The 14,699-nt window shown below is 41.0% G+C and overlaps 1 protein-coding gene across 1 annotated transcript in view; it reads left to right on the top strand.

The window, feature by feature from the left end:
• Positions 1-14,699, top strand: part of Gnai3 (G protein subunit alpha i3) — a 37,133-nt gene that overhangs the window by 15,662 nt on the left and 6,772 nt on the right. Inside the window, exons 2-5 of the mRNA XM_032897491.1 lie at positions 5,654-5,696; positions 5,807-5,948; positions 10,065-10,222; positions 12,282-12,410. Of these exons, the coding sequence (XP_032753382.1) occupies positions 5,654-5,696; positions 5,807-5,948; positions 10,065-10,222; positions 12,282-12,410 (472 nt within the window). The remainder of the gene's footprint in view (positions 1-5,653; positions 5,697-5,806; positions 5,949-10,064; positions 10,223-12,281; positions 12,411-14,699) is intronic.

The following is a 14,699-nucleotide window of genomic DNA, read 5'->3' on the forward strand; positions in this document are numbered from 1 at the left end:
TATAGATAAGGAGGCAGACAGCTGCAGTCAGGGGACTTACCCAAGGTCATATGGCTAGACATGGCATAGTGGCACTAAAATTTACTATAACATTGACTTTATTACAATATAGTTTTAACAGCTTGAGAATAAAGCTAAAGAAATTAAATTTATTTGTTGGTCAAGCTTTTGTTGGTGTTTGGGACAGGGGGCTGTCTTTGCTCATATATGTACCAGTAGGTCTGTAAAGAGAGCCCTGGTCTGTGGCTGCTAGGTTATTCATGAGTGGTGTCATTTTAGGGCTCAGCTGCCCAGGAGTTACTAGAAATTTCAGGATTTCTCAATAGAAGCAAGTATTTAAGAAGAAAGGGGGTCTCCAGCGCCTCTGGAATGCCTGCTGACATGGGATAGACCTGTGGGGATGCTTGGAGGAAAAGCTCTGAGGCCAAGATGGGTGACGTGTGAGAGCAGAGTTAGAGCAGAGTTAGCAGGCGGGGCCGCAGTTATACCAAGAAGAGAGGTTTTTGTTCCTCAGGGTGGGGTGGAGAGAATGACTAATGGGTGCATTGACGCAGTGTGCTGCAGTTTTAGGTTTACAAGTTTTTTGGGGGGTTTTGTTTTGTTTTATTTTAAATGTTTGTGAGTCCAGACCAATCTAGAGTTTTATTATTTTGAAACAACTTCTGAAAAGAATTGCCATTTCTGTAGAAATTTGCACCAATATTGATATCAAAGTAGTTTTAGGAAATAAAATCCTTTGAAGTCCTAACGTCCCTGGGTAATGTTCTCAGCTGTGAGGACGTCTTTATACAACACAGTAGCTGGGTGATAGTCCCCAAGCATTACTGCAGACCAGGTACTGTTGAAAACATTTTCTCTGTTGGCCCTGTTTTATACTGTGGAAATCCATCTTGCTTCATGGCATACAAGTAGGAAAAGCATACTAAACTTAAGACCGTCTTTGGACTGACTAGTTAGATGAAAGGAAAAGAGATAGCCTGTAGTGACCTTCCCATCCTTTTCTCCCTTACAGCCTCTCCCTGCCCCCACAGGGTTGCCATTCTTACAGTCTACAGGGTCATCTCAGTTCCTCCTACTCTAAGCCGTAGTTTTTTTCCACTGTAGTCTCTAGCTATTCCAGTTCTTATATCCTCTCTGGTAGATTGAAAATAGGCAAGTAAATGTTTCTTGTAACTTACTGCTTTTTGAAGTAATGTAGGAAAAAAGATGTAAAGTTAGTAAGTCCAGAATCCATATATGTAGTTGGAGAGAGAGGGAGGGCCAAACCTAAGAGCCAAATGTTAATGGAAGAGAGTTGCTGCTTGAGTAATTTATCTCAGAGGAAAAGTGGAGCCCAGAGCTCGTGAAGAAGGAACTGAAGAAGGTGCTGAAGACTTTGGAGATTCAGAAGCTGATGATTTGTACAGTGGTGCTTTTTGGAAGTGGCGAAGGAACAGGTGATTTGAACTGGAAGTTTTAAGAAAATTACAGCAGTAATATTAATATAATAGGCTCAATATAGGCTCAGTTAGATGTATGAAAAGTTGAAGAGGTTAAGTAATTTGAGAAATATTTAAAGAGAAAGAAAATTATGTTCCAGCTTGGTAAGCTTACCATGCTGGCTAGCTTTAAGCCTGCTTAACGCAAGCTAGAGTCATTGGGAAAGGAACTCCCCATTAAGAAAATGCCTCCATAAGACCCAGCTGTAGGCAGGCCCGTAGGACATGTCCTGGAATCTATAAGAAAGCAGGCTTAGTAAGCCATAAGGAGCAAGCTAGCAAACAACGTCCTCCATGACCTCTGTCTATATCAGCTCCTGCCTCCACTTTCTGCCCGGTTTGAATGTCCCATCATTCCTCTGTGATGGAGTGAGACCTGAGAGTTGTAAGATAAAATAAAAACCCATCCTTCTTAAGCTGATTTTGATCATATTTTATCACAACTGAGATATCTAGAATAATGAATGGATTCCAAATCCAAATGACTCTTAGATTTCAGAATGTACTCTTAGAAGATGGGAAAAATGGTGGTGGCACTTTTTATGAGAATCTACAAATTGAATGGGCCAAGGCCTTTTGATATAAAATGTGATTCACTCTTTATATCAAATGCCTAGTAACACATGGTGAAAGCAGATCCTGTGACAATGAGGAGCCTTCCTTTATGAGATGGACTGGATGCCTAATAAAAGCTAGGGGTAATAATAAAAGGGAGGGTGAAGGGACATTTTCTTTTTCTTCTTTTAGGGGGTGGAACCAGGGCCTTGCACATCCCTGGCAAGTGTTCCACCACTGAGCTGTATTCCCAGCTCCCAGAGTGACATTATCTAGGGAATCTTTGAGAAATATAAGAGAGATACAATAGCATAAAGGTAGAGGTGTGTGTGTATGTTGTGTGTTGCATGTATGTGTGTGTGATAAAACACTTTGAAAGAGTAGAACTTAATGAGATGGGTAGAAATTTATGGTGAGATTAAGAGATTTATTTATAATGTCTTTAAAACAGTCTGACATGAGCATTTTCAATATTTAAAGGAAAATATCCAGTACTTCTTTCATGGAATGGTTTAGGAATTCTTAATTTAACAATTAAAAAAAAAAGTCAGGATGCATTTCTGTTTTCTTCCCTGGTACTAGAATTCTTTTCTAGGTATGAATAGTGGAATTAATATTGTTGACAGTGGTGTCAGAAGACCCTGGCTACTGGAATTAACTATCCAGTTATCAACTCTATAGTAAGAACAGTGTTAAAGTCATACATAGAAACACTTCTTGATTCTGCAAGAATGTGGTTATCTTCAACTTTTATATTTATATGTTACTTAAACTAGTTTTTTGTTGATAAAAGTTGAGAAATATTTAGTGTGTTATCATGCTTATTAAATGCTCACTTGTTCAGTAATTATTCGATTAATTAATTGACTAACTGATGTCGGGTCCAGTCGAGGACCCTGGGAGCATAGAGAAGAGCTTGACAGAGCTTTTGCTTCAGTGAAGAGACAGAAAAGCGAGTGCTCAGAGAGTGAGCAGTGTGGAGTGGGAAGCGCTCAGGTAACTTCCTCAGGGATGTTCTGAGGGGCAGAAACGTGAGTGAAGAAGAACATCTAGAAAAAATGATTTCAGTCAAAGGGAACAGCCAGCATGAGAGGGTGAGTCAGAGTCCAGCCCAGCAAGAACCAGCTTTGCACGTTAGAGGAAACACAGAAAAGCTGGTCTGACAAGAACACTGAGGTTAGAGTAGAGACCGGCAAGAAATGAGGATGAGGAGGTAGGCAGGGAGCAGAGTGTATTGGACATTATTATAATTTGGGTGTGCATAGAGACCAAGAGGCAACTCCAGTCCGTTGTGACATGATCCAGACAGGTGTGTTATTCACGTATAATTCCAGCCATTGGACTATTAGGTGGCAGAAAAAAGAGGATCCTTATAAGTTCAAGGCCAGCCTGGTATATATAGAATTCTCAGACTTCCAAGGTTACATACCTAGACCCTGTCTTAAACATTTAAAAAAAAAAAAAGTTATGGAAGCTTTGAGTGTATTAGGTAGACTGTGGTTTCCAGTGTACAAGAACTAAGTTGTTAAGATTATATCTGTGTTTTTAAAACTAAATTTTACTAATTTTAAACATGTATTAATGCTGGCGTTCCATTCCATCTCTGTGTTCCTTTTATTCACTTGCTAGTTTTGACCTTAGCAAGCTAGGCAAATGCTAGTCCCATTTACTAGGATGAGAGACTGAGAGAAGAGCAGTTTGTTCGAGGTGGAAGTGGGAAAAGACTAAAACTCTGTCAGTGTTGGACATTAAGTTCGAGGTGCTTCCTGGACATCTGCTGTGATACAGAGGTAGGAGATGAGTTTGAAGTCGGCATTGGAAAGCAAGATTGGAGAGCTAAGTTTGGGAACCTAGCAATGCCAGCTTTGAAGTGAAAGAGTGGAAGTTTCAGTTTTGCTACCTGCTGTATAATTGGACAAATTACTTGACCTTTCTGCTTTATTTGTCTTATAAAATAAGGGTAGTAGACCCCACCTTACAGAGGTGTGACTCATTGCAGGTTAACTTTTCCTCATGAACAGTGCCTTAAACCATCACGTTAGACAAGTTAGGAAAAAAGTGTAGGGTCTGGAGAGGTGGGTGGCTCAGTGGTTAACTGAGTTCTTCCAGAGGTCCTGAGTTCAGTTCCCAGCAACCACATGGTGGCTCATAACCATCTATAAATGGGGTCTGATGCCCTCTTCTGTCATGCATACTTATGAGACAGAATATTCATATACATAAATAAATAAACATAGAGAAAAAGACAAAGGTCAACTTAGAAAAAGCCGTCTTGAAAGGCAGGGGAAGGAAGGCCTAGAAGTAACCAGTGAGCTTGTCAAGTGGTTTAGAAATGGTTTATGGTTTTAGTAGAGTGTTGGGGATGAATTGGAGATGCTTAATAGAGATTTTAAGTATGGATGACAGACTAAGGAAATTTTGCTATGAAGGAACACAGAAGAGGGGTGGCAAAGAGAACTCATAGGTAGAGTTGCTTGCTTTTTAGTCTGAAACCTCAGCTGATCCCTGGGACCCTCATGTGGAAGGAGAAAACCAACTCCTGTAGGTTGCCCTCTGCCTCCACACGTGTCCATGTGAATTGTTACTCTCTTCCAAGCCCATGAGTGAGTAAGCATAATAGATCTTCTAAAAAGAAGGCACAGGGAAAACGGAATAGTAGATAGAGGGAAATGAGTATGGTAGGGGGTGTGTCACAGTGGAACTGGTGGGGTGTGTAAAGAGATGGTCGAGCAACAGTTTGTGAGCTAACACTATCCCAGTGAGAGAAAAATAGTGATACTTTGGCGACACTGGAAATTGCAACAGCTACAGGTCGAGGTGAAATGAAGGAGTTAAGTGTATAATCAGAGCAGGAAGGGCGTTGAGACACTGATGAACGTAGAGAATATTAATGGAGATACAGGTAGATTAGTACATTTGGTTATGGGAATGGAGCAGTGTTCTCTGATTGCATTCTGCTTTCTCTAAAGAGGAGGAGCAGGATTGTCATTTATGAGTCAGAAGTAGCATTTGATGATAGAGAGAGTGGGAACGTTACAAGAGGCATCTTGGAGGAAGGAAGAATTATTAATCAGCGAAGACCTAGCAGGCAACTGTCAAGATCTGAAAGTGTATTTGACCTTTGATCTTTAGCTTGAGTGTGATTTCAGTCATCAAAGGAGGCTTTGTAAACCTCTCTACCCCACCCCTCCAGAGGAGCTATATCATGAAAGGTAAAGGCAATGTGAGTTCTGCTGATGCTTGGAACTTTTCTAGCCCTGTGACTAAGAGTGTTGCTTCTGGAACATTCTTCAGGTCCATGGGCAGGTTACAGAATTAATAACTATGAGTAAGCCATAGGCCCATTTGTCACCAGTGTTGTTGAGTATATCATGTTTTATGATGTTACTAAAAATATTTGTATTGCTATCTTTGAGTAATGTCTGTTTTGCACAAATGATAACAATATTTAAAAAAAAAAAGCAAGATGCTCTAATTGAAAAAGTTTTCCTAATAGACATGAAAGCTCACCAAAATTTTCATTAGGACCTATATCTTCCCTTAATCTAAACTTACTAGTCTACTCCATATCTGTTTGATTACAAAGAAATTCAAAATCTATTTTTGTTTTTTTTTTTTAGGCGCTGGAGAATCTGGTAAAAGTACTATTGTCAAACAGATGAAGTAAGTTCACACAGGGCCTCCTAAGACTGACTTTCCTTCTCTTCATAAAAATTCATAATGTTTTCATTTTTCATTCATGGTATTGACTTGCGGCTTTCTCCTTTTTGAAGAATCATTCATGAGGACGGCTATTCCGAGGACGAGTGTAAGCAGTATAAAGTCGTCGTCTACAGCAATACCATTCAGTCCATCATTGCAATCATAAGAGCCATGGGACGGTTGAAGATTGATTTTGGGGAAGCTGCCAGAGCGGTGAGTGTTTCTCATTTCCTCTTCACTTGCTGCTCTTCAGGAGGTGCAGTTAAGCCAATTTGCGTCATGTTTTAGGGAACAAGAAGATAAGATGTTACAAAATACTGTGTGTGTGTGTGTGTGTGTGTGTGTGTGTGTGTGTGTGTGTGTGTGTGTGTGTGTGTGTTTGAAGTCTGGGTCTGACTCAGCCCTGCAATGGATGCTGTAGATAGGCTGTGTGACGGCTCCATCCAGTCCTTCCTGTGCAGCACCACTGACATGTGTTTTTTAGTAGCTGATGATAGTAAGTGTGTACTCTAAAAGACATGTTGAAGATTTAGTCTTGCTTTCAGAGCTGTAGGGGGTCCAAGGGAAAAAATTCCCAAAATAAATTCTGTAAGGACATAAACACAAACATCCCCATTTTAGATCAGAAATAACACTGTCTTTCATTGAATTGTGGATTCAGTTAGAATTTGGTTGTTGTTTAATGTAACTCTTTAATGCTTTACGTTTACCAGAATGTAAAAGTCAGTTAATGATAATCCTTAGTGTGCTTTAGTTTGTGAACTAGGATGTTTGATGCCAGTGGAGAAAGGACCAAAATGAAGACAGGAGGTCTTCTTATGTTATTACCGACTCAATTTCAAGAGCGTGCTGGAGAAGTAGAGAGCTCATCAAAGGATGTCAGCCATGTTCTGTGGCAAAGTTCTTAAGTGCCATGGGAAATAAATGGAAGTGACTGTGGGGGAGGGGGGCTTGTAATATTGGATTTATAATTGGTTAATTATGCTGTATTTATTTATTTATTCATTCATTTTTCTCCTCTCTGTCGACTTTTTTCCTGTTATTTATTCCTCTTAGATTCTCGTTTCCTTTTGCTCTTACTTTGTTCCCATCCTCTGTTCACCTCTGGTTCTGGACAGTTCCTTTCCAGTTCATTTGCTCCTTCAGATGTTAGCAGGTGCTGAAGAGCACTCGCTCAGTTAACAGCCTGAGTTTGATCTCCGGAACTCACCAGAAAGCCAGGTGCTCATGGTGCACACGTGCTCTCTAGTCTGGGGCGACAGAGGTAGGAGGGTCCTTGGGGCTCTGGACAGCTGAATCATTGAGCCCCGGGCCAAAGAGAGACCCTGTCTCACACCAACAAACAAAAAGGCAGCTGGCTCCTTAGCAACAGCGCCTGAGGTTGTCCTTTGCTCCACACACCTGCTCATGTTCCCGTAGACACAGCTACGATCATTAATCTCCTGTGTCACCCGATGGTCCTGACGGTCTCAGTCCCTCTCAGGATTCCCGAGTCATCTAGCTAGCTGTACAGTGTTCTCTCAGCCTACCCAGAGCTCCTCTGGAAAGGACCGTGTAAAGTTTTACCTCCTTCTCTGTCCTGGGTAAGGGTTTATCGTTGTCTCTACCGTTCTGCTCCTCTAGTTTTTAATGATGGCTAAGAGAATGAAAAGAGTGGAGCCGAGGAGGAGACAGGTTTCTTTCATCTCTGCTTAAGGGTAGAAGTACAGAGTTTTATGGAGAGGGCTCTACAGAGGTTTATTGTGAGAAAGCTAGAGCAGCCTGGTGAGCAACAAAGTAGGAAATGTCTCCCTAAGAACTCTAGTTAGAACGGCATCAGTACGTGCTAATGACCCCTGGATTCTCAAGTTTCTAAAAATTTGAGTAACATGGTATTTAAAAAAAATACAAGTAATTATTTGTATACCTGCTTAAGTATAGGTCAAATTTCAGGACCTATGTAGTTTTTAAATGTTAGATAAAGTAGTATACCATATATGGAAAAAGTCTTATTTGTCATTTAGTGGTTTTGGCAATTTGTATAACGCCTAACCGTTTTTTTTTTGTTTTTGGTTTTTTTTTTTTTTCTTTCTGGTTCTTTTTTTCGGAGCTGGGGACCGAACCCAGGGCCTTGCGCTTCCTCGGCAAGCGCTATACCACTGAGCTAAATCCCCAACCCCCCTAACCGTTTTTTTAATCATTTGCTTTTTTATTTATGATGATGATGATGATGATGATGATGATGATGATGAAAGAGAAGAGGAGCTGGGAAGAGTGGTTCAGTGGCTAAGAGTGCTTGTTACATAACCATGAGAACTGAATTAAAATCCTGTTACCATCATTAAAAGAGAATCATGTATGCAGCTGTAGCCCCAGTACTAGAGGACGGAAACAGACAAATCCCAGGAGCTTATTGGCTACACAATCCAGATAAATGACAAGCCTTGGATTCAGTGAGAGACCATGTCTTAAGGGAATTAGGCAGAGTATTAGAAGACGTCAGACATCTTTCTCTGACTCTCTCATGTGTTCACACATATACAACCCTTACTCTTCCCACACCACAGGAAAAAGGAAGGAGAGGGAGAGGAAATACAGATCTTGCATGGAGTTTGCTACAAAGACGAGCCACAGTGTTACTAGAAAGTACGGACGGGATCTTGATGCCAGAGTTGGGCAAAGTGAACCTGAATGCAGCGTGGTGGTTTTGTGGGTGGGAGGGTAGATGCACGCGTTGTAGGTGTTACTGCATCCGGGTTCCGTGATGCGTCTTGCTTGCTAGTGGTCATTTTTTTTTTTATAACTGTAAGCCATTCATACTTACTTACTTACTCTTTTTTTTCTTAATATTTTATTTATTTAGTATATATGAGTACATTGTAGCTGACTTCAGATGGTTGTGAGCCACCATGTGATTGCTGGGAATTGAACTCAGGACCTCTGGAAGAGCAGTCAGTGCTCTTAACCGCTGAGCCATCTCTCCAGCCCGTGGTCATTGTCTTAATGACTACTTAAGATATAAATGATCAAGTCACTTCTCCCTTTTTATTTATATATTATGTTATTTTAAAAAAAATTATACTTGGAGTTTTTAAGGTTGTAAATACTAAATTTATACAGCAAAATCTTTGAGCTTAGTATTCAGTTTTGTAGTTGTTTTGAGACAGGATTTCTCTGTGTAGCCCTGGCTGTACAGGACTCATTCTATAGACCAGGCTGGCCTTGAACTTGGAGATCTGTCTGCCTCTGCCCTCCTGAGAGCTGGGATCATAGGTGGGCGTCTCCACTGCCCTGCTGTCTTCAGGTTTAAATACTGCACACAGGAATGGATAAAATAAAGGAAAACCACCAAAGTTCTCATAGCACCTTTCTAAAGGGTTACAAACTAATACAGTTCCTGCCTGAAAGTCATGACCTTCGTGTTCCTTTGGGGGAAATCTAGAGACTAAACATTTTCCCTGAGGGGTCAGTTCCTGTTACTAGACCTTCTCCTTCTTACGTGCCTTCATCTCCTCTCTGTTTCTGCTGTCTCCAGTGAAGGGGAAGGAAGAGTAGCCTTTGCCTTAAACCTGATTAATGTTTTGGTCCCTGTGCCATGGTTAGACTTTATGTCTAATGCACAAATCTTTTCATTTCTGTGTAGTAGTGGGCAAGTGCTCTACCACAAAGCTACACCCTCAGCAGGTCCAGGGAACAAAAATGCAGGCATGTGGAGGGGCATATGAGTGTGTGGGAAGTAGACCTTGGCTTCTGGTGTTTTGCTCCACCATTTTTCTCCTGGTGTTTGGAAAGAGTGTCTCTCCAAATCTGGAGCATGTCCTTTTGACCAAACTGGCAGGCCACGGACCTCCAGGATCCTTCTGTCTGCTCCCCAGCTCTGAGGGTACAGGCTTGCGCCATTGCAACCAGATCTAAACTCAGGTCCTCGTGTGGTTTATCCACTGAGCCATCCTCCCAGTCCTCATTAAGGGTTTACTTTAACAGAATGGAAAGTTATTACATACACTTGTCTCAGGCCAGAATCTCCAATCCCCACCCTGTCATAAACCGTAAGTCATCAGTGAGTCCATCAGAAGAGACCTTTTCTGAGGATGGTGGTATGGCATGGAGAATTAAGAGGAAGGCAAATCATTATTCATCTCTCTGTATTTAGAATTGTAGTGGGAGGCTGGGCTGGGGCCTGGTTGCAAGTTTTCTCATGCTGCCTTGCCAGAAAGGTCTCGTAATACCTCTTCTAAACTATGATTCTGTATGCGTGTGCATCTGTGTGCATCTGTGTGTAAAGAATGAGACTCATTTAGTCTGAAGAAGTAGGAGCTCATCTGTCCCTGTCTTAACTGTTTTTCTCAGGATGATGCCCGACAGTTATTTGTTTTAGCTGGCAGTGCTGAGGAAGGAGTCATGACTTCAGAACTAGCAGGCGTGATTAAACGTTTATGGCGAGATGGCGGGGTGCAGGCATGCTTCAGCAGGTCCAGGGAATATCAGCTCAATGATTCTGCTTCATAGTAAGTGGTTTTTTTTTCCTTTGAAACTGTAATAGAAAGTAATTTGGTGACTCTAGAGAATGTCTAGTGCCTATCCTTAAGGAAATGTCTAAGTACTAGAAATGTCCAGAAGTCTGTAGGATATTTTATTACAGTTGTCTCATTTTAAGGTTATCTCAGTAATCTCTTTATAATAAGCAAGTGAAGGTGAGACATTTACGTACTCTCTGTGTAGGACAAGGCACTGATAGCCAGCTAGAGGGGCAACCCCACCACACACATTGCATGCATGCACGCACGCACGCACGCATGCTCAGAGAGGGCGAGCACGCTGCCCCATCCCCTGGCTTGTTATTATTGTATTTGAGACTGGATCTCAGTATGTAACTCTGGCTGGCCTAGAACACACAGAGACTATGCTTACATGCTAGGATAAGAGATCATCTGGTATGATAGTCCTTTTATACCCTCTGTACTGGCCGTACTGTGAGGTTTTTGGTAGTAGTCATTACCACTTAATCTTTCGCGAATGTGTGTAGTAGTAGGGATTAACAAAAGCTTCGTGCATGTTGGGCAAAGCCTCTGCCACTGAGTTACATCCTCAGCCCTCTTGAGTGTTTGAGACACAGTCTCACTCATGTTGGCATTGAACTCATTCCATAGCCCTAGCAGGCCTGAACGTATGATCCCTCTGCTTCAGCTTTCTGAAGAGCTTGATTATAAGCCTGCACCACAGAACCCAGCATTCTGTATCCCTTTTGCCAGACTGGGATGGTGGCTTCTGTGGGATAAGGACATTGTCACAGAATGGAGTGAATCCTTTCCTTGTCAAAGAAGTTCTCTTGAGTGTTAGCTGTAGAGAATTGTTAACTAGTACTTTTATTTAATTTACTATTACATTTGATTCTGTTTAACCCCTGACACATTTATATATTGATGCTGTATTTTTAAAACTTACTTCTTAGGGGACCTGGTGAGTACTTGGCATCTGTATCCCCCTCTGATCAAGATAAAAGGTTTACTTATTCTTTCAATGGAAATAAGTTGGCAAACAGTAAAAGGATTCTTGCCCACTTTTTAAAATGAAGATTGTCTTTATGTGTGTAGTTCAGGCAGTTCAGTGGTCATCAAAAGTAGATTTTTAATCCTTTGTTCTGTCATATATTGAGTAAGCTCTGACTCCCCCAGGTACATGTTTATAAAGTTGGGTCCCTTTATCCCTGTTCATTCAGGCTCAACTCTGTACTAATGGTGGTATTAGGTTAATAGGCGATCTGAATGACACACTTAAAGTAGTGTGTTTGCTCTTCATTGCTTTGTCTGGAATCAACAAAGATTTAGCCTTTGTCTCTCCCCTACTCTGTTCCTCCTCCTTTTTGAGACAGGTCTTGACCTCCAACCCAGGCTGGCCTCAAACTTTGTATCTTCCTGATTGGTCTCAAACTTGAGCTTCTGCATCCTCAAGTGCTGGGCTTACAGACTTACACTAGCATATTCACCTATATTCTCACTGAATGCGGTTCTTCTCATTTTCATGTCAAATATTATTCTCTAAGGAACTGTCAAATAGTTATATATACAGCTGACATAAATTTAAATATCCAGGAACTTTTAACTTTTTGTTGTTTATTTTCATATGTGTCTTGCTATGTAGCCCAGACTTTCCTGGATTTCTTGAGTCCAGGGTTACAGGTCTTTGCCACAATCCCTGCTGTGTAGGACGTAGCTCATTTCATATTAGATTTCAGGATTTTTTATTTTAGCAATAATACAATGGCTGTGTTTTTAAATTTTGCTTTTACAGTATTCTTTTACTGTGTAGAACCTGTTCATTTCCCTACGCTAGATTCACTTTTTTTCTCTCATTCTATGATACTGAAGGTTTAGTACTTTTCTGCCCTTCAGTGAGTTTCAGGGTCTCCTTTGTTGTTGTTAGCACTTGGGATTGAACCTAGGCCTCACACATGCCAGTACTCAGCTAGTCCCAGAACCGACTTTTGCCAAGCAGCTGGTTTAGTCTGTTGATCTGTCGTGTCCATGGTTGCTTTACCAAGTTAAAACCAATATGTATTTTATTTAGTTACCTAAATGATTTGGATAGAATATCCCAGACCAACTACATTCCAACTCAGCAAGATGTTCTTCGGACGAGAGTGAAGACTACAGGCATTGTGGAGACCCACTTCACCTTCAAGGAGCTCTACTTCAAGTGAGTCACAGCCTGTCCCGCCTGTGTCCGGCACAGCCAGCCAGCAGCTTATTTATTTTATTTTATTTTACTTCATTTTGAGTCAAGGTCTCACGGTGTAGACCTGGGTGATTTAGTTCTCACTCTGTAGATCAGGCCAGCCTCGGGTTTGCGCCTTCCACCTCTGCCTGCTGAGGGCTGGGTTTGCAGGCTCCCACCACATGCCTGGCTTCCTGGCTGCCCTGGTTAGCCTGTCTGTCTGGGGGTAAGATTTTTGTAAGTAGTGTTCCTTGGTTTAGAAACAATGTTTTAAGGCCATTAGCTTAATGTTTCATGTTATTACACTCCACAGATTTATTTTTTCTCCTCCAGATAGCATCAATATTTATATCTACTTAGAGGAAATTGAATATAAAATTAAATAATAGTTTACCTACCATTAGAATTAATTATACAATTACCAGTTTGTGTTTGTTTATATTTTCAGCACTTTTTTGTAAGTCGCCAAATAGGTATTGACTATTGCTAGAAGGATCAGGACAATACTAAATAGCTAGAAGATAACTTTCATGGATGGCTTCATTCTGACACGGTGACAGTAAAACAGAAATATTTTCTTAGCAGCCCTACTCCTCTCTGAGACGGTTCCCCTTCCTGTTAAGTTTACTGGGGCAGAGCTAAACTTGGCTGGGCCTTGGGGTTTGTACACACGCAGCATCATGCTCAATTAAGTTTGTAGTGCTGGCAAAATAGGCCTGGGATTGAGGTGTTTTAGAGGGGTGTGATGATGACATTGACAGTGGATCTTGTAGAGGACACTCTAGTGTTTTCAAAGAATTTTCTCTTAGCACCAGTAATTCCAAGAAAAAGCCTCTGCTCTTCTTTTTGTTAATGGTCTTTTAAAAAATACTAAAACTGTTTTTGGTTCTTTTTTTCTGTGTTTGTGACCTTGAGGTCGGCAGTAACCTTTTCTCCTTCAGTGCACGATCAGTTTTTAAGAAGTTACTTGGTTTATGTTTATGTGTAATATGTGTAAGTCAGCTTATTGCATATGAAGGGAACCACCACCTCAGATCCTCAGTGAGGGTCAGGGTTTGTGAAGTCCACACAGGACTTAAATATTAGGACCAGTTGAAGTATTGGGATCTTAAGAACCTAAAGTGGATTGAAAACCTAATGAGTGGTTTCAGGTAAACTGGCTGCTTGTCCCAAGTCCCGATGAAGTTACTTAACAAAGTCTGCAGAAACTATATGGATCACCCTGTGAAGCCATAGGAATAAAATGTCTCTGTATACTGTAAGGTTAGTAATTCCATTCTAATTAAATACCGAAACCATTTTTCGTTGATGTCATAGGTTGATCTTTATGCCAGGACTAGTAGCCAAAATTAAAGTGCCACATGTACTTTGTATTGGCGTGTAGATGTCTTACTATGAAGTACTGTCACCTCTTTTCCTCTTCTCTAGGCACAACCACTCTCCATTTATTCAAACATTTAGCAAGTATCTACTGTATTGCAAGGCATTGTGTAATTGCTTACTTGCCTCTCAGTTTTGAGGTAATGTTTATAAAATATTGATCTGTTACTGATTAATACTGTGTTACTAGGTACTAAAAACCAGCCTTGGGACTTCATAGCATTCTCTTAGTTTTATGGACTTCATAGAAAATGGGGATGTAAACTGGAATCATTGGAGTACTAATGTGCCTGTCTTTGAAAGATTTGTGTGGTGAAATGTTAGACTTTCTAAAACCTACAGCATGACCCTGGATTAAGGCCAATCTATGATTACATCGTTTAGCTATCATGCAAGGTTACAAAGAACAGCAAGATCCCTGAAAGGAAGGGTTGGGCCAGGAAGAGATAGGATGCATGCTCACGTCATTAGGGAAATCACATGTACTTCACTTGATCTGTAGGGAAATCACGTGTACTTTACTTCTCCTAATCTGCAGGGGTGAAAAAAAATCTCTGGAAATGCAGGCCCCAAGTTACTGACGATTTCACTCACTAGAGCAGTGTAGCAGATGTTAACCTTTAAAAGCTTTGTCGTTGCTGTCAGATACAGCTCTTGAGAGTGTGAGCTCTGACTACCGACCCCATCCAGACCCAGGTACTGACTAAAAGACAAAGTAGGAAGGACCCTGTTGGTACAAACTTAGCACTCAGGGGACTAAAACAAGTCCGGACTAGAATGCAGTGTGTAAGCAGCTTTTTGTTGTTTTTTGTTTTTGTTTATTTGTTTTGCTGCTGCTGATTAGGTTCAAGCAAGCTTTGGTGTTGGGGAATACTTGGTTATTTATTTACT

This window comes from Rattus rattus, chromosome 3 (genome assembly GCF_011064425.1).
Source record: "Rattus rattus isolate New Zealand chromosome 3, Rrattus_CSIRO_v1, whole genome shotgun sequence".
In the NCBI taxonomy this organism is placed as follows: Eukaryota; Metazoa; Chordata; class Mammalia; order Rodentia; family Muridae; genus Rattus; species Rattus rattus.